We start from the raw sequence: 19,340 nt of genomic DNA, 5'->3' as shown, positions 1-19,340 counted from the left end.
CTACTCCAGCTTGTTTCTCAGGACCATTTGCTTGGAAAATTGTTTTCCTACCTTTTACTGTGAGGTAGTATCAGTCTTTGTCACTAAGGTGTGTTTCCTGTGTGCAGCAAAATGCCAGGTCCTGTTTATGTATCCAGTCTGCTAGCCCATGTCTTTTTATTGGGGAATTGAATCCATTGATGTTAAGAGATATTAATTAATAGTGATTGTTACTTCCTGTTATGTTTGTTGTTAGAAGTAGAATTATGTTTGTGTGGTTATCTTCTTTTGGGTTTGTTGAAAGATTACTTTCTTGCTTTTTCTAGGGTATAGTTTCCCTCCTTGTGTTGGTATTTTCCATCTATTATTCTTTGTAGGGCTGGATTTATGGAAAGATATTGTGTAAATTTGTCTTGGAATATCTTGTTTTCTCTGTCTAGGGTAATTGAGAGGTTTGCTGGGTATAGTAGCCTGGACTGGCATTTATGTTTTCTTAGGGTCTGTATGACATCTGCCCAGGATCTTCTAGCTTTCATAGTCTCTGGTGAGAAGTCTGGTGTAATTCTGATAGGTCTGCCTTTATATGTTACTTGACCTTTTTCCCTTACTGCTTTTAATATTCTTTGCATCCTTTAGTGCATTTGGTGTTTTGGTTATTATGTGATGGGAGGAATTTATTTTCTGGTCCAGTATATTTGGAGTTCTGTAGACTTCTTATATGTTCACAGATATCTCTTTCTTTAGGTTAGGGAAATTTCTTCTATAATTTTGTTGGAGATTTTTACTAGCTCTTTAAGTTGGGAATCTTTGCTGTCTTCTATACCTATTATCCTTAAGTTTCATCTTCTCATTGTGCCCTGGATTTCCTGGATGTTTTGGGTTAGGAGCCTTTTGCTTTTTGCATTTTCTTTTACTGTTGTGACAATGTTTTCTATGGTATCTTCTGCACCTGAGATTCCTTCTTCTATCTCTCATATTTTGTTGGTGGTCCTTGCATCTATGACTCCTGTTCTCTTTCCTAGGTTTTCTAACTCCAGGGTTGTCTCCCTATGTGATTTCTTTATTGTTTCAATTTCCATTTTTAGATCTTGGATGTTTTTGCTCATTTCCTTCACCTGTATTTGGTTGTATTTTCCTGTAATTCTTTAAGGGATTTTTGTGTTTTCTCTTTAAGAGCTTCTACTGTTTACCTGTGTGCTCCTGTATTTCTTTAAGGGAGTTATTTATGTCCTTCTTAAGTCCTGTATCATCATCATGAAGTTATTTCAGATCTGAATCTTGCTTTTCCGGTGTAATGGTGTATCCAGGACTTGCTATGGTGGGAAAATTGGGTTCTGTACTGGCTAGTTTTGTGTCAACTTGACACAGGTTGGAGTTATCACAGAGAAAGGAGCTTCAGTTGGGAAAATGCCTCCATGAGATCCAGCTGTAAGGCATTTTCTCAATTAGTGATCAAGGGGGGAGGTCCCCTTGTGGGTGGTGCCATCTCTGGGCTGGTAGTCTTGGTTCTATAAGAGAGCAGGCTGAGCAAGCCAGGGGAAGCAAGCCAGTAAAGAACATCCCTCCATGGCCTCTGTATCAGCTCCTGCTCCCTGAACTGCTTGAGTTCCAGTCCTGACTTTCAGTTATGAACAGCAATGTGGAAATGTAAGCTAAATAAATCCTTTCCTCCCCAACTTGTTTCTTGGTCATGATGTTTGTGCAGGAATAGAAACCCAGACTAAGACAGGTTCTGATGATGCCAGGTAATGCTTGGTTTCTATTGCTTATGTTCTTATGCTTGCCTCCTTCCATCTGATATCTGATATCTCTAGTGATACCTGCCTTCCCTATATCTGACTGGAGCTTCTCTGTCCTGTGATCCTGGCTGCGACAGAACTTCTCGGAATTCAGCTGTCTCTGGGATCCTGTGATTCTGGGATCCTGTAATCCTGTGATCCTGGGTGTGTCTGAGCTCCTGGGAGTCAGGCTGCCTCTGGGACCCTGAGATCCTGGTGTGACCAAGCTCCTGGGATCCTGGAATCCTGGGATCCTAGGTGTGTTAGAGCGCCTGGGAGTGGAGCCTCTAGGTTGTGGGACTGGCCACAGAGTTCACACACAAGGTCTGTTCAGGTCACAGGCCCAGACTGGAAGGAACCCATGCCACTGGTCGGGCGGAGTTCCTGGGTGCCTGGGTCCCACTGATCCCAGTTACTTCCGGTGTTGGGGCAGATGTTATATCCTCCTCACCTCTGACTGTTGAGCTTCTTTCTGCATCAGCTTCATCCAGTCTGAATGTACCTAGTTTTAGGTAAGCCACCTGAAAATTTGAAAATTGAACAAACAGGTTGAGGATGAGGCAATAGTTAGTTCAAACTCCATTCACATAGCAACTAAATTCAGACATAGGAACAAAAGTAGGGTTAGGAAGCAGGGTATAATGGCATATCCCTAGAATCCCAGCACTTGAGAGGCAGAGGCAGGAGAATTGCTGCAGGTTGGAAGCTGGCTAGGAATACATAGTGACACCTATTCAGATCCACCTGAAGAGAAAGGTGATAGAATATTAGAATTAACATTGATATTTGGTTGGAAAAATCTAAGTATTATGATAATATCAGTGTTGCTTCCAAATCATGTTTATTACATTTGTATTCAAATTTTTTAAAAATTATTCTTAAAACTGACAGTTCAACAGTTTATCTAGAACACAATCAAAGAACATTCAGAGGATATTAAAAATTAAGGATGTGGGTTGTATCTCAAATTAACAGACCTTTGATAGTACTGGTATAAACACAGTGACCTTAGATCCAAAGAACCATCAGTTAATATTGTAGTCACTATGAAATTTTAACACAGGAAATATTTCTTTCAGGGCATGGTAGTGAATGTCTACAATCCTAACACACAGGAGACAAAGGCAGGCAAGTCATCAGTTTGAAGCCAGACTAGTTAGACCCTGTCTCCAAACAGCTATTCTTTCACATTAATCATTTCTGTAGTCATTAAATTCCAAATACCTAAATATGTAACAGGTAATAATAGATTGCCTTCCATAAATAAACAAATGAAGTAAATATAATAGTTTTTAGGATCAAAGAAATATAATATGAACACACTTTTATTTTTAAATAGGTAAAGATTTTTATTATTAAAATGCCAGTAGTACTGGGCATGATGGCACACACCTTTAATACCAGTACTCAGGAGGCAGAAGCAGGTGGATTTCTGTAGGTTCAATGCAAACCTGGTCATCATAGAATGTTTCACGCTATCGATAGATACATAGTGACGCCTGTCCCAAACCATCAACCAATGACAGTGATGAGTCAGTGAGGCTTATATTTCCTATAATTATGATTATAATTCTTATAATTCTGCTATAACTTTTTTGCTGCCATTGCCTTGATGCACTGTTCTTGGTTCATCCATATTCATCCATTCTGTGGTTCAGCAAAGATTGGCTATACCTTTGAAATAGATACATCTAAACATCTGCTACACTGTTACTATCTTGGTCCTAACTTCCCAACATTGCAATCCTGTTTATTTCCCTGTTTCTTTTCTTGTCTTCTATGTGCCTGAAAGCAACAGTCAAAATCATCAGTTTAAAATGTGACTCTCAATGGGTGATATCTCAGTGCACTCACAGTTAAACTCAGTTCCATTATAGAGATCTATGGCTCATGCATGGTTAGAATCCTCCTTTCCTTTATGACCTTGTCTCTGGTACTATTCTTTCGTTCTCTGCTCCAGTCTCATTACTCTCCTTATCCTTGTAGTAAATAAAGTAGGTTTCTACCTCAGGACCTTTGCACTTAGGATTTATCTGCTGACAGGATTTATCTGATAACACCTGTTTGGCCCACTCCCTTTCTTTTTACAGATCTTTGTTCAGATGTCACTAAAGTTACCTCTGACTTCTACTGTTAAATACCTTTCTTTTTGTCTGAGTCCTTACCCTGCTTCATTTGTCTCAATAACACATATCTATTGGATTATATGCTTATTTACGTTTTACCGGTTTTTCTAACTACATTTTCACCTCAGTAAGAGCAAAGCCGTGACTTCATTCACCACTAAAAGCCACTGCTAGCACTTAGAGCAGGGCAGAGTAGGCATTCTGTGGCTTCTGATTAAATGAATATATTGACAGAACATTTTTGGAAATCAACTACTACAGATTTTACAAGCTGGGTTGTTTTTTTTTTTTTTAAGTAATGATGATTAAAGAAATCTTAAGAATCTGTTATTTTTAAAAAAGGAAGAGATGTACATGAATATGGTCCAAAAATATGGGACCAAGAACAGTAATGAAGGTTTTGTTTTTCTGTATGTAAGTACCTAGAAGTTAATAGAAGAATAATTTCCAACTTTAGAGAAACATTCAAAATTAGGACCAGTCCCTGAGTGTTGGCAGTCTTTGAGAGGAGGTTATGTTGATGGAAGCAGACAGTAGATGCAGCTGAGTAGTAGGAACTGTGGGGATAGGTGGCTTAGAAACATGTCAAGTGGCCTGGAAGTTAATCAAAAGGCTATTCTGTTTGTTTGTTTGTTTGTTTGTTTGTTTGTTTTTCTGTTGTTTTTCTCTAGCTCTGGCTGTCCTGAAACTCGCTCTGTAAATCAGGCTGACCTCGAACTCAGAGATTCACTTAACTCTGCTTCCTAAATGCTGAGATTAAAGGGATGTGTCACTACTGCCCAGCTAGAAGACTATTGTTGATACACAAGCCATAAGGATAAGAAAACTGTCTAGATATAAGCTTGGTACTGCCATGCAAGAAGGCAAGAAGAGTCATAAAGGAAGTGTCAGTTAGGCATATACAAGAAGGCAGAGCTGAGATACCACATGAGGTACTGAGTAGAGAATGTGAGAAAACAAAGACCTAGAGTAAATATCAGCAGCAAGAGATATGACACAGAATAGAGAGCATTGATTAACTGCTTGTGTTTAATTCTTTTCTTCTTCTATTCTAGGTTTCTCTGTCGCCCACCAAAAAAAAAAAAAAAAAAAAAAATGGATCACTTAAGGCCTGGGAGGACTCAGTTATCACAGTAATCCTGTACCATCAACTAAGGTTTATCTGACAGTTTATAGAACCATTGAAGAGTTAAAAGAAGATATTCTTTCATAGAACGAGTCCTATAGTATCATGTTACTAAATAAAACTAAAATGTACAATATTTAAGTTATTAGACTTGCTAATACAAGCATACATGTGCAACAGCTACTGGATACTGATAGCTATCAAACCTCAAATTTAAAGATTTTCCTTCATGGAAAAGTTACTATACTTTGCAAGAAACCACTGAACGTTGTCATTGGATATTTTTTCAGCAAAGTATCATTTAGAAAAAATTTTCTTGAAACAAAGTCTATAAAGTTCTAAGTCCTACCATTGAGTGAATTTGATATTATGGCAGCAACTTACAGACTTGTGGTTAGCACTGTGAACCATTATAGCAGTGTAGTGATAGACCGGCGCTTTGAACAAGCCATACATTATTGCACTGGAACCTGCCATACCTTCACACATGGAATAGACTGCATTGTGGTGCATCATAGTGTCTGTGCAGATCTCGTGCATATCCCTGTGTCTCAGTTCAAAGATGTGGATCTGAACTCGGTGTTTTTGTCTCATGAAAATGGGCTTTCCTCGGCTGAAGATTATCCCCATCAAGCCCTCACAGGCCTGCCCAGGGGCAAGAAAGCATCTACATTTCAGAATACCTGTAACTTAAAGGACATTGCAGGAGAAGCAATTAGCTTTGCCAGTGGGAAAATAAAAGAATTTTCCCTTGAAAAACTCAGAAATTCAAACCATGCAGCTTACAGAAAAGGAAGAAAAGTTAAATCTGACTCATTTAATAGGAGGTCAGTTGATTTTGACTTACTCTGTGGCCATTATAATAATGATGGAACCTCTCCACCCTTTGGTTTACTCCGGAGTTCCTCAGTTGAGGAAAAATCTTTATCTCACAGAAATTCATTAGATACAAACCTGACTTCCATGCTTTTTCAGAACTTGTCTGAAGAAGATCTAGTTACACAGATTTTAGAAAAACATAAAATAGATCATTTTTCTTCTGGGACAGACATAAAAATGTGCTTGGACATCTTACTGAAATGCTCTGAAGATTTGAAAAAATGCACAGACATCATAAAACAATGCATAAAGAAAAAGTCGGGAGGTAGTATCAGTGAGGGAAGTGGCAATGAGGTGATTTCTAACTCCGAAACTGTCTATATGAATGTAATGACCAGGTTAGCTTACTACCTGAGAAAGTTACCATTTGAATTTATGCAGTCTGGGAATAACGAGACCGTAGATTTGACAGAACTTATCAATAATATACCTAACTTACAGCTGACTCCATTCTCCCCATTATATGGGACTGAACAGCCCCCTAAATATGAAGATATTGTCCACCTCTCAGCCCTCGACTCCGGACAGTTTCAGACTGTTGAATTGCAAGATGACAAGCATAATTTTAAACAAACAGACATTGTAAAAACCACTCCAAACAACACAGATTCCTTGTGTAGCTTGGAGGTAAACGATCCTGGAACTCTAAAACCTGTGCAGCTTCAGTCACCGTTATTAACCATAAACCATTTAGAGAATGTTTCTTCTGGTAACTTAATGGAAACTCTTTATATTGAAGAGGAGTCAGACGGGAAGAAGTCATTATTAGATAAAGAACAAAAAGCAGAGAATGGACAAGGTCAGGAACCATTACAGGTAAATGAACATAAAGAATTTTCAGACCATGATACTTATCTTAAAAAATGTCCTGTCTCAATGCAAAATGAAATTGGTAAGATATTTGAAAAGCCAATAATGGTTCATCCATCTAAGGAAGATTCTAAATTAGAAGTTCCTACCACAGATCTCAGAGACCAGAGGCACTTTGTGAATCCTAACAGTCAGGAAGAGATAGACAAATTATTAATGGATTTGGAATCATTCTCACAGAAGATGGAGACCTCTCTAGGAGAACCACTTGCCAAGGGTAAAAGCATCAATTCTCTCAATAGTCATAGTCATTTGACTGCTCAGAGCCACAAAGACCTTGAGCCTAAACCTATAGCCTCTTCAGCTATGGAAAAAGTTTCACCTTCTTGTCTAACAAGGATTATTGAAAACAATGGACACAAAATGGAGGAGGAAGACCGAGCCCTCTTACTTCGAATTATGGAAAGCATTGAAGACTTTGCTCAAGAGCTAGTTGAATGCAAGTCAGGCAGAGGGAGCCTATCACAAGAAAAGGAAATGATGCAAATTCTACAGGAAACCTTGACAACTTCCTCCCAGCCCACTCCATCAGTCTGTAGGAGCCCTGTTGGTGAGAAACCCAAAGATAGTACTTCAGTTGTTTTGATTCAGCAGACGCCAGAAGTGATCAAGGTAAGATCCAAAAATCACGAGTTCTGAGAAGTTTCCAAATACAATTTATTGTATGTAAAATATATAAACAGAAACTCCTTTTGTTAGCCACTGTAAATTCTGTGCTAAGAGTGATCTCAGTAAAGTCAAAAAGAAGCAAAGGATTTGAAGCAGACAGATTGTTTTTATCTGCCCTATTCATGCACTCTCTCTTCCTTCTAAGTCCTGTGGCTAAAAGAAAGTTACTTAGCCTTAGAATCTATTGCTATACTCACATAAGACATGAGCAGTGAAGCCTGACACTTACACAGAGTAGATCATTTAATATTAATCCTTCCCAGGTAACCAGAAAAGCAGTCCACCACATATGTATACCTTCTGTAAGATGCAGGATAGGGTACAAGAGAGCCTGATTCTTTCTTTAAAAAAAAAAAAAAAAGATTTATTGTGTGTAAGTACACTGTAGCTATCTTCAGACACACCAGAAGAGGGTGTCAGATCACATTACAGGTGGTTATGAGCCACCATGTGGTTGCTGGCTTTTGAACTCAGGATCTCTGGAAGAGCAGTCAGTGTTCTTAACCACTGAGCCATCTCTGCAGCCCAAGAGCCTGAATCTTAAAGAGCTGAAATCTAACTGATGAGACGCAATGATCCTGAACAATCTGTTCAAACACTTTCTAAAGTACCATCAGTGCAGCAAGCCTTCAACGCAGGACTGTGTGCGATTTCTCTATGCACACAAGGACTTAACAATCTAGAATCAGAGAAGTGTTTTCTGGAGGTTTTAATTTTTCACTACTTACTTTACTGATTGTGACTACTTGGAGAAAGGCAATTATTTGCCCATTTGTGTAGAGGTGTTTGTCGAAGAGCATGTTTATTCTTTCTCAGAAGGGACTCTTTGCCATCCCATTTAAGAACTCAGTTTGATGAAGCCTCCATGTCCTTAATGTTGTCCTATTGCACAAACTGGGAAAAAAATATATATATACACACACATATATACATATATATATACACAGAGAGAGAGAGAGAGAGAGAGAGAGAGAGAGCCTGTGAGTTCACCAAGAAGAAAAAAGAATGGTGTTTTTAACAGTCTGTCCCAAATATGACAGACTTCACTATGACTCACATTCTACTGTCCCTGACTGAAAATTTGTGACAGGTCTAGAAGCGCATCAATAATTTGCTAACCCCAATATCTACCATGTAGAGTTTATAAATGTAGACATGTATTAGTTCACAGATAGAAAGCCAAAGCAATAAAGGCAAGTTATAAAATAGATGAATTATTTTGAAATGCACACATTTGTACTAAAAATATGACAAAGTGCCAGATACAGCAAATACAATGTTCAGCAAAATAGCCTGCGAGAAGAGAAAAAGGTGTGACCAGGAAAGATGGGCAGAGGGCCTCAGTAGTTCCCATATGTCATTTTTCTGCTCTGGATGGTAGATATCTAGTAAGTAGTTTCTCAGGTTATTTATGTCATTTGTATATTCCTCGACATTATTTAATTTTTAGAAGTTGAATTTTAGAGATAAGACTTTATGACCAAATTAAAAAATAAACTTAGTGTCGGGCATAGTGGCTCATGCCTATAATCCCAGCACTCAGGAGGCAGAATCAGGCAGATCTCTGTGAGTTCAAATCTAGCCTTATCTACATGAGTTCCAGGACAGCCAGAGATACATAGGAAGACCCTGTACTGAAAATAAACAAACAAACAAATACCTAAATATTATTCTAGCCTTGTTATAATTTTGTTTGAGGGCCAGCAAGATGGCTCAGAGAGTCAAGGCACTTTCCATGCAGGCTTAGTTCAGTCCCTGGGCCCATGTAATGATAAAAGGAGAGAACTCACTCAACAAGTTGTCCTTTGACATCTGCACATGAGTGCTCACACAGACATATCATACATACACATAGACAATAATAATACATAATTTTAAAGGATTTTTAATTTGTTGTTTGGTTTTTGAGGCAAGGTTTCATTATATAGCTTTGACTGGCCTCAAACTCATAGATTCTGCCTGCCTCTGCCCTGTGAGTTCTGGGGCTACAGACTGTGCCACAACACCCAGCAAGATTTAAATTTTAAATGTACTTGTTATAGGTATGTGAGTACAGGGCCTGCAGAAGACAGAAAAGGCTACTGGCTCCCTTGGAGTTTGAGTTGCTTGCAGTTGTAAGCTGCCCAGTAGGAATGCTGAGCACTAAACCTGGACCCTCTGGAAAAGTATATGCATTCTTAGTTACTGAGCTGTCTATCCAGCCCGATATATAATTTTTGAAACTTCATTTGTCCTGGGCATTGTGTACAGCTCTGTAATCTCAGAATTAGGAATGTGAAAGCAAGAGAACCATGAGTTCAAGGCTATTGTGGACTTCAACTATGAGTTGAAGACTGACCTGAACTCCCTAGAAAGACCCTGTCTCAAGAAGACAAGAGCTAGGGGTCTAGCTCAGTGACAGAGCACTTGCCTATCATGTAATACCATATGGGTGTGGGGACTGAGGGAGATTATTTGACAGAACAAAAAAGGTGAATTGTGATCAGGTGAATAATTTCTACCTGGTTCACATTTATGGCCACTGTTCTGTGTGCACATTTTTAGTTACCAGAAACATTAAAACTTAGAGCAATATAGTACATACTTCGTTATTAAATGATGATTTTGCTCAGATGTTCATTGAACATTTATGGAAACTCTGTGGAACTCATTTATTGATTCACAAATGTTGATAATGTTACATTTTAGAGAAAAGGCCCAACTCTTGAGAGTCCCAGCAGACCTGACCTATCCACTGTTCCCAAATTCAGTCCAAGAGATGGCAGTACTGAAGGCAGGAAAACAGTTTTATAAAAATCACTGTGCCCACACCAGGAGAACGAGAAAGCTGACAGAGCTTTGAAAGGTCTAGAAAGGGAACAAAGGCAAAGGTTAAAGGTTTGCATACTTAGCAAAGCAAGCAGTCTTGGGTAAACCATGGCTGGGTTGATCATTATCAAAAAGCTATGCTTTTTGGTCACAGTGAACATTGCAGTTGCCTGTGGGGGTAGTTCCACTTCTTGTGGGATTCTTATATATTAGGTCATTTCTTCTGAAACACAGTGTTACTGCAGGAAAGAATGACAAGTCAGAAAAAGCAAGATGGAATTAGTTCCTTTGGGTTTAGAGCAAAGACTAGAGACATCAGATGCTACTTCAGTAGTCTAGACTTAGTTACTCTCATTTGGTGTATTGGGGTGGGATAGGATTAGCAGCTTCAGACAGATAGTCTTTACATGATTTACATATCTATTGCAGAGTTAAGCAAGAATCTGACCCAAATATTAGGGTAGCAAAGGAAATAGTTGCAAAATAACACCAAGTTTTTAATCTTTCTTTGTGTCACGCACATCCAAGTGAAGAGTCAATGATTTTAGCAAGCACAGCCTCTAAGTCCCTATTATAATATCCTTAGTTCAGTAGGGTTGTCACTAGAAGAGAAGCTAAATAAATTAATTACAAAATACAAAAGAAAGTTTTTCATATTCAAGATAATACTGATGGGCTTACCATGCTATAAAGGACTAAAAATACCTGTGTAGTAGCTTCAGAATGCTAATCATTTCTTAAGCGCTACAGTTATTATAGGCTAAGGCATTTGCATATATTTTCTCAATAATCTGTGTATTAAATGGAAAATGTTCTCCTCTGATGACCTATTATAATTTTCACAGCCATTATAACCAGAAACTCTTATTGTGGTACCACATATTAAATGTTTATTAAGTTTCTTCCCACATTACCTCCTGTGGGGGTGGGGGGAAGACAGGGAGTGGGCCTCTGGTAATACTCCGAGTCTTGGCACGAGCTGCAGCTCAGTCTGACTCGGCAGCCAGGCACTAAAGCGTCCTAGGTTTGTTTGGTTTGTTTTTTTCCTTTTTACAAATGTGGACTAGAATCAGAATGCGATTTAAAATAATCATCTTTCAACATTCTTTTAAATAAGCTTCAGTATCAAAAAATAGAATAAAATTTAATAAATTTCTGCTTGATGGCCTTGTACAAGAAGCCATATTTCCTTGCTTTAGAGGCTTGTCCTTTATCCTTGAATCTTTTCTTCCCGTGAATTGGTTTAAGACAGGAATTGACTTTTTCTATGAAAAGCCAGACAGTAAATATTTTAGGCTTAGTATGTAATGAGATTAGTGTTATCGTATGTGTGTGTGTGTGTGTGTGTGTGTGTTCATGCATACATGCATGTGCTTAAAGAGTCTTTTAAAAATATTAAACTAGGGTCTGGGGAGATGGTTCAGTTGGTAAGACTGCCCTGTGTAAGCATGAGCCCCTCAGCTTGAATCTCCAGCACCTATAGAAAGAGCTTGGCGTGGCAGTGCATATCTGTAACCACAGTGCTGTGGGGCAGAGGCCAGCAGATCCTGGGAGCTGGCTCACTAGCCCACCAGCCTAGCCAAAATGGTCAGCTTAACGTCTGAGAGACCCTGTGTCAAGAAAATAAAAGAGAGAATGACAAAGTAAGACACTTGTCATCGTCCTTTGCCTCCACATGTGCTCATGTGGAAACATGCACCTGCGTTCATGTGTACACATATTCATATGCCACAAATACCAAACACACAAAATGTTAGACTGATCTTGGAGCTAAAGCTTAGAGAAACAGGCATTGAGCTAGATGTAGGCCATGAAATATAATTTGTTAGCTTGTTTTATGCAAATAGAACAGTATGGTATATTATATAAAAAGCACACCACTTAGTTTTGTCGGGTCTCAGTATTTTACAGTATTTGTTTCATATTTTTGTATTACTGTTTCGGTTTAGTTATTCATTGTTATTGTTTCTTAGATTAGACGTGGTCTGTTTGGAACCCCTTCTGTTGCTTGGGCAGCCTGACCTTGCAGTCCTCTTCCACCAGCTTCCCAGGCAGTTATAGCTGCAGGTCTGTAACCTAGCTTGGCTGCTGTAGTGTTTTCATTAGCATCTTGATCTTTCAAAATTATCTTAGATACAGTGACACCCATAGGATAGCCCTCCTCACTAGTTTCTCCTTTTTTCTAGAAGTTTTCTACCATTCTGAAATTGTTTATCTATTGCTGCAAACTTTTATACAATATTGTTTTTCATGGGTTTTTTTTTTCTGTTGTTGGTATATTTATTTGTTTTCTTGTACACACTAGGCTGGCTCTTTACTGATTAGCTACATTCCCAGCCCTTGTTTTTGTGTTTGTTTGTTTGTTTGTTTTGTTTGCTTGTTTCTAGACAGTCTTGCTGTGTATTTCAGACTGGTCTGGAACTTATCCTGCCCATGTCTAAGTATTAAGATTATAAAAATATGCCACCGTGATTGACCTATGATTTCTTTTAAGAACAAATTTTAAATTATGTCATTGTTGTTGTTGTTGTTGTTTTAGACAGCTGAAAAACTACCAGCTTAAACATTTTAATTAGAAATGAAAGCATTTTAATTAATGGGCATGTAGGCAGTGCTTTTAAATGTCAGTAGTGATGACACATTAAAAAGATTGTCTTGACAATATTACATATTATTTTAACATTATTTCAAAATAATTTCCCAAGAGTAAGTAGTATGTGTTGACCAAATAAAGATGAAATTCAAACTCCTGTTATGAGAGGAAGCCAAAAAGAAAACACTAAGAGGATATTCAGAAATTGGATACTGGCCTAGACCAGGGGTCGGCCATCTAAAGGCCTTGGGCCAAATCCACCCTGCTGCTGCCAGGACCATAACCACACCTGCTCATTAAATGATCTATGGCTGCTTTTGTGTTCTACCTACTAATCTGAGTAGTTGAGATACAGAGCCTAAAGCCTACAGTATTTATTTACTACTTGGGCACTTATAAAAATGGTTTGCTGACTATCTAGATGTATTTTACATTAAATCAACAAAGCAGAGTTTGATAAGGTTCAGCGTTCTGTTTTGTTGAGTCCTGGAAGCATCATTAAAGATCAGTAACAAAAGCTACCTATGGATTATGATATCCAATCAGTGTATCATTAGACATTTAAAAAGTAAATAAAACTGATTGTGGCAATGTGCTACTGTAATCTCAGCAACTTTAGAGGCTGAGACAGGAAAAACACTTTTAAAAAGTAAATTTTTGCCTAAAGTAACCACAGGTAGCTGTTTTCCCTAATCTCTGCCTCCCCCATCAATCAGCTTCTTTTCTTGTCTTTTTGGACAGCTTTCTCACAATGTCACTCATTTCTCACACAGTCATTGACTAACATGTGACACTTGATAAAGCCTCTATATGACAGGAATTAACTTTGTAGGTTCAAGAATAGCTGATCCATGCAGATGAGTATGCAAGAGAGTCAAATATGACCAAGAACAGCCTGTAGAGGAGGGAGAGTGAGCCAGCTAAGGTCCCCTAAGGTTTCATAATTATGATGAATGAATTACTGTGCTGAGGCCATATTTTAATATGGAAGTTAATGGAATAATTTTATTAAAAAAATAAACACTAAGAAACTATACTTAAGTAATACTTCCTCTCTCTGTATATGTGCCTGTGTGTCTGGGGTTGGGTGAAGTATGCACGTGGAGGACAGAGGTCAGCATCTAGTATCTTTTTCTATCGCTTGCCACCGTATTTTTGAGATGAGATCTCCGTGAACTCAGAGCGCACGAGTAAACTAGACTAGCTGGCTAGTGAGTTTTCGGGATCCCTCTGTCTCTAGGCCCCCCACCTAACACTAGTGTTGTAGACATACCTCCATGTCCAGAGTCCAGCTTCTGTGTGGGTGCTGGAGATCTGAGCTCAGGTCCTCATGCTTATACTACAGGCACTTCACTGCCTCAACTGTCGCCCAGACCCAATAAACCAAGCTTTAGCCCTGTGTCAGTGCTACCAGCAGATGGCATCACAGTCAACTTGGGCCTCTTAAGCGTAATGGGGCAATAACATTTTAATCATAACTCAAAGGTTAAAAAATAAGCTCTAGTTCCTTCTAGAAGCATTTTTTAATTTAACTTTAGTAAAACTGTCAAAGCTGTAAGTCTAATGAAACCTGACAACTTAACATGCCTACATTAGAAAAATACAGTTGGGCTGAGGAAGTTGCTCAGTGGTTGTCTAGTGCATCCATTTCTAGCATGGAAAGGAAAAATGGAGTGGGCAAGTACAAGCTAAAGTCTTAACACATTTAAATAATTTTATAATTTAAAACTATTTTCCACATGTTACCAAGCACAGATTTCAGGAATGTAGTAGAGATTGTTTACAGTTAGCACATTAATTTTGTTTACTCACCATATGCCCAAACCCAGATCAGTAGCACTTAGTGAGTGTTCCCGTGCTACTGTGGTTTCCCTTGCTGTAACGGTAGAGGAAAAGCATTTCTGCATCTTATGCAGTAGACTCCATCGTTGCGGGAGTCCAGGGCAGGAGCTCAGGAGCTCGCAGGCAGGGACTGAAGAGGCAGCCACAGAGGAATGCAGCCTCTGACACGCTATCTGGGGCTTGCTCAACCCACGTTCATATACAGCCCAAGACCACCTGTCCAAGGATGGCACTCCACACAATGGGCCATTAATCAAGAAAATGCCCTACAGGCTTGCCTACAAGCCAATCTGATGGAAGCAATTCTCAACTGAGGGTCCCTCATACCAAGTGACTCTGCTTTGTTTAAAGCTGGCAAAATCTAACCTGAACAGCCCAACAGATACTTGAGGTATTTAGTAACAATGTTCAACTTTTTTAGAGACTTCGCATACTTTGTAAATTTTAAATTTTCTTCTTGTAATTTTCCAAAGTACTTCAAAAGATTGTAGTATTACATCCAGGCTTGAATCCCCAAAAGTCTTTCCTAATATGACCATCTTCAGAAAATACATAAAACTATCTGTATTAATTGATTACTACTTATTTATTCTATACCTTAAGTCTCCCTACTTCAAAAGAGTTGTCAGATACAGACCTTTGAATCGGGGGTCCTTCTACTTCCTCTGAGATTCCCAGAAAACAATAATGATTCTAGGCTAGAGATAAGGATGAGTCTCCTCTCACAGATGTACTTTTAAAGACCATAGTGCTTTGACACATATTTCACAGCATGGTGCTTGTAATCATTAGTATATTCTTGACCAACTCCAGCCTTCTGTTTTGATGCATATGAACTTAACTCTCATTTCAAATTCCTGAGATCATATTATCCCCTGAGTTCTTATATGTAGTTAATGGTTGATGGGTGAGGGAAAAACATTTTTGCAGTGGTTATAGCTACTGATAATGTGCTCATACACCTATAAACAAGTTTTAAGGCTTGATGTGGTGGTACACACCTATAATCCCAGCATTCTGTAGATAGAGGCTGGCAGATCCCTATTAGTTCAAGGTCAGCCTGGTTTGCATAGTAAGTTCCAGGCCAGCCAGAGCTACACAGTGAATCCCTATAGCAAAAAAAAATTTTTTAATTAAAAAAAAAAATTAGCCATACTGCCTCCTCTCTACCTCCTTCCTTCCCTCCTGCATCTGTTTAATGTGTCAATGAAATGAAAATCTTCTCTTTCCTTTGTTGGTGGTGGAGTTTTATTTGTTTTGAGATAGGGTCTTGTCAAACTGCCCAGGCTTTGAACTTGTGATCTCTTGCTTCAGCCTCCTGGTAGCTAGAACTACAAGTATGTGCTACCATGTCCAAGTTGATTTAGAATATTCATTTTTTTCCAAAAGAGCCAACTTCCTTTTGTTAGTCAACATTATAGTGCTGATATATCACAACCTCCTCTCTACTATGTAACTTATTTCCTCTTGGTGTCTTCTTAGCAAAATCCTTTTGACTTTATTGTCTTTCTGCAACTGCTTCCAACACTACAACATGGATTCTCAACAACTAGGCTCCCTGTCCTTGTAGTGTTGTGTTTCTATTACTCATGTTTGTCCAGTCTTCTTTGCTGCTTGGATTATCCCAACTGCCTTCCTAACTGGAAGTTCTTGGCTGATGTTATCTTGGTCTCCATAACCACATTCAGCTGAGACTGGTGAGTGATTGTAAATGACCCTGTGCGCAGAACAAGAGCTTGACTTACTTGGCATAACACATTGTTGATGAGCAATAAACACTATTTTGATGTAGGGGGCTGGTTGGTTGGTCTTAGTGTTTGTGTGTGTGTGTGTGTGTGTGTGTGTGTGTGTGTGTGTGTGTGTGTGTGTGTGTTTTCTTTTTCCAGTCCTGAGAATTTTCCAGTTCAAGACTTTGTGCATTCTAGGTAAGCACTCTAACATTAAGGCACAGCTACGCCCCTAGCATAACATACTGCATTAATACATAAATCAAAATAAGTGATTTAGTTTTCCACTTAATTGTCAATTTTTTTTAAGCAACCCTTCTTAAAACATTGCCCAGAGCTGACTCTTTCCAAAGATAATTAAGGTTATATATCACTGCCTTCATTTTATAAGAGAGAAGGCCAGATAATTATAAGATTTAGAAAATTGTTTTCAAAACAATTGAGTTTCAGACTAAGCCTTACAGAATGAATTCTAGAGGAGGAAATGTATTGGCCTCACATATAATTTTATGCCACTTTTCCTGACTTACCTTCCATTGGAGCACATCTTCTTTCTCCAAACTTAGTACTGCTCTCCTGGGTTCCATAGATGCTTTTATGACATAAGAAGGGAGAGTCTTTTCTTGTTTGAGATACTGAAGGCCTCATTTTTAGGGTCTTAGCAGTAAGGTCATCCTCTCCTACATATGCCTCTGCCAAGAAACCCACAAAGCCCCCGCTCAGGAACTTGTCATTTCATATATCTTCCTCTAGTGGCTCTCAGCCACCACCCTTCAATACAGTTCCTCAGTGCTCACTCCCAACCATACAGTTATTTCTGTTGCTACTTCATGACTGTAATTTTGCTACTGTTATGAATCATAAATGTAAACATCTGTGTTTTCATTTCAGATGTGAAAGGGTCATTTGACTCCCAAAGGGGTCACGGCCTACAGATTGAGAACCTCTGCTCTAGAATAAGCTTTTTTTTTTCCTTTTTTTGGGGGGGGGGGGGCAAAAGAGATAATCTTTCTGAATTTGAGGTTATCTCTCAATACCTTATAATAGCCCAAAAGTAAAAACAGCTCAAGTGTCCAAACAATGGAACAAAATACTGGTACATGCTACCTCATGTGAGGCCTTGAAACATACACAGAGAAAGAAGCCCGTCACAAAATTATCCTTCATACACAGGCATGCTTATTCTGGAGGAATGGTCCACAGGAAAGGAATTCCAGTCTTGGCAGCCAGATCTCAGAATAGCAGCTGTAAATAAACCCCAGGGAGCCTCACAACAGAAGGCGTTAGTTGGTCTCCTGTGTGATTGTTGCCCTGGAGACTCTCAGTGTGCACAGTGCACACAGGACTACCTGTGTCTTCAGAGGAAAGAACGCAGGTTATAGAGCCTGCTGGCGTCTGTAATGAGGTGTGCTTAGACTCGATCTTTCCCAGTAAGGAGGAGGCCACACTAAAAACAATGTGTTTAGCTTCTGTAGATCAGCTGTGCTCCTTGTAAGTCAGGTTCTCAAATCCTTACCATCAGTAACTTATTGCTACAACCAGCCCTTTACTACACCCTTAAGGGCCCTGACCTTGTGCCCTTTGATTTTTTTAATTTTTTAAAACTGTTTTATAAATGAAAAATTAGAAATTATTTCATCATGAGAAAACATACATAAATGTTTCCTTAAGAGCAACAAAGTAAGTCTTCCTTGGGAGCTTTGAGCAGCATTTGTTTTTTGGTGTGTGTTGGGGAGGGAGGGCAGAGGCTGTCTCATCATGTAGACATAGCTGGCCCAGAACTCAAAGAGGCATGCCTCTGCCTCACAAGTACTGAGTTTAAAGGCATTCAGCACCACACTTCACCAGAGTTTGGACTTTTAACCATTGTTCTGACCTTAAAACTTAAGAAATATACAAGAATTAAATGAAATATGTAAATATTTCTTGTCCTTTTGTCCAATTCACCATTGTCCTAGGAAGCAAAGTAAGAGAGCTAAGAAGCTACTTCACTGTCATCTCTGTTTTCATGGCCAGCACAGCATCTGGCACGTAGTGACCATAAAAATACTTGAATGGTGAGTGACTTAAAGTTAAACTTGCCCTGGAGAGTTTAGATACCACTGGATAATAATTAATTCATAAAATTTTACAAATATTAGCTATTTCACCTGAATGTGATTAAGTCTGACAATCAGTAGAGAAGCATTTACATATGGAAATGTATATCTTAAATATTTTAATTTTTACATTTATTTATTATATATGCATATATATACTTTTATGGTTTTAGTTTTGTTCTTTATGGTGTTTTATATTTTCTAGAAATAAAAAAATAAATCCTGATTGGTGAGATTAATTAAGAATAAATAGTGAAATATAAATATGCATAAGAGAATACTTTGGTAATTTGCTCATAAATATTAAAGTGAGGACAATATTTTATATATGGTAAAATTATGGAATATGTTTATTTCTTTAACGTCCCTCAAAGGAAAAAGTCTCATAAGCTCAGAGTGTTCTGTTTGATCATCTTTTGTGCCCTTGTTTGGTAAAAATTCCATTCATCCATATGTATCTGATATTTCTTTGCTCAGATGTTAAGTTGTTCACTTTCTTAAAAACACTTTTGAAGGTAAATTTTCAAACTATATAATCATTTCAAAGGCTAAAATACCCTGCATTTAAAACTAATAATATTTTTGTAAATTATCATATAAAAATGACTATTTCTGTCATATTTTGAGTGAAGAGATTAGGGGAATATGGAATAATTGCTTCCCCTTCTGATAATAATTAAAAAGCTATTCTTGAAATAATTCTTTTACATTTGAAGTTCAGTTTATTCTGTTTTGTTTTTTTAAACAATATCAAGTAGACAAAAGACAAAAATGCCCCACATACTCTTTTTCACCCTGGTTTGAGGATAAAGTATTTGATCAGCACCGTTCTCAGTTACAGAAG

At 38.3% G+C, this 19,340-nt stretch overlaps 1 protein-coding gene across 6 annotated transcripts in view; it reads left to right on the top strand.

Annotated features, from left to right (window-relative positions):
- The window catches only part of Ppp2r3a (protein phosphatase 2, regulatory subunit B'', alpha), a 146,844-nt gene that overhangs the window by 33,332 nt on the left and 94,172 nt on the right, over positions 1-19,340 (top strand). For 3 of the 6 annotated variants that reach the window (XM_017313347.2, XM_017313349.2, XM_017313348.2), the window contains exon 1: positions 2,665-7,370. In XM_017313347.2, coding sequence (XP_017168836.1) covers positions 5,379-7,370 — 1,992 coding nt within the window. In that variant the 5' untranslated portion in view covers positions 2,665-5,378. Of the gene's footprint in view, positions 1-2,621; positions 7,371-18,355; positions 18,455-19,340 lie in introns of those variants that run through there. The other 3 variants (XR_001778885.2, XM_006511704.4, NM_001161362.3) reach the window with 3 other exon arrangements.

Source organism: Mus musculus, chromosome 9 (genome assembly GCF_000001635.26).
Source record: "Mus musculus strain C57BL/6J chromosome 9, GRCm38.p6 C57BL/6J".
Taxonomy (NCBI): Eukaryota; Metazoa; Chordata; class Mammalia; order Rodentia; family Muridae; genus Mus; species Mus musculus.
The sequence above is the reverse complement of the archived record's forward strand: the minus strand, read 5'-3'. Positions and strand labels throughout refer to the sequence as shown.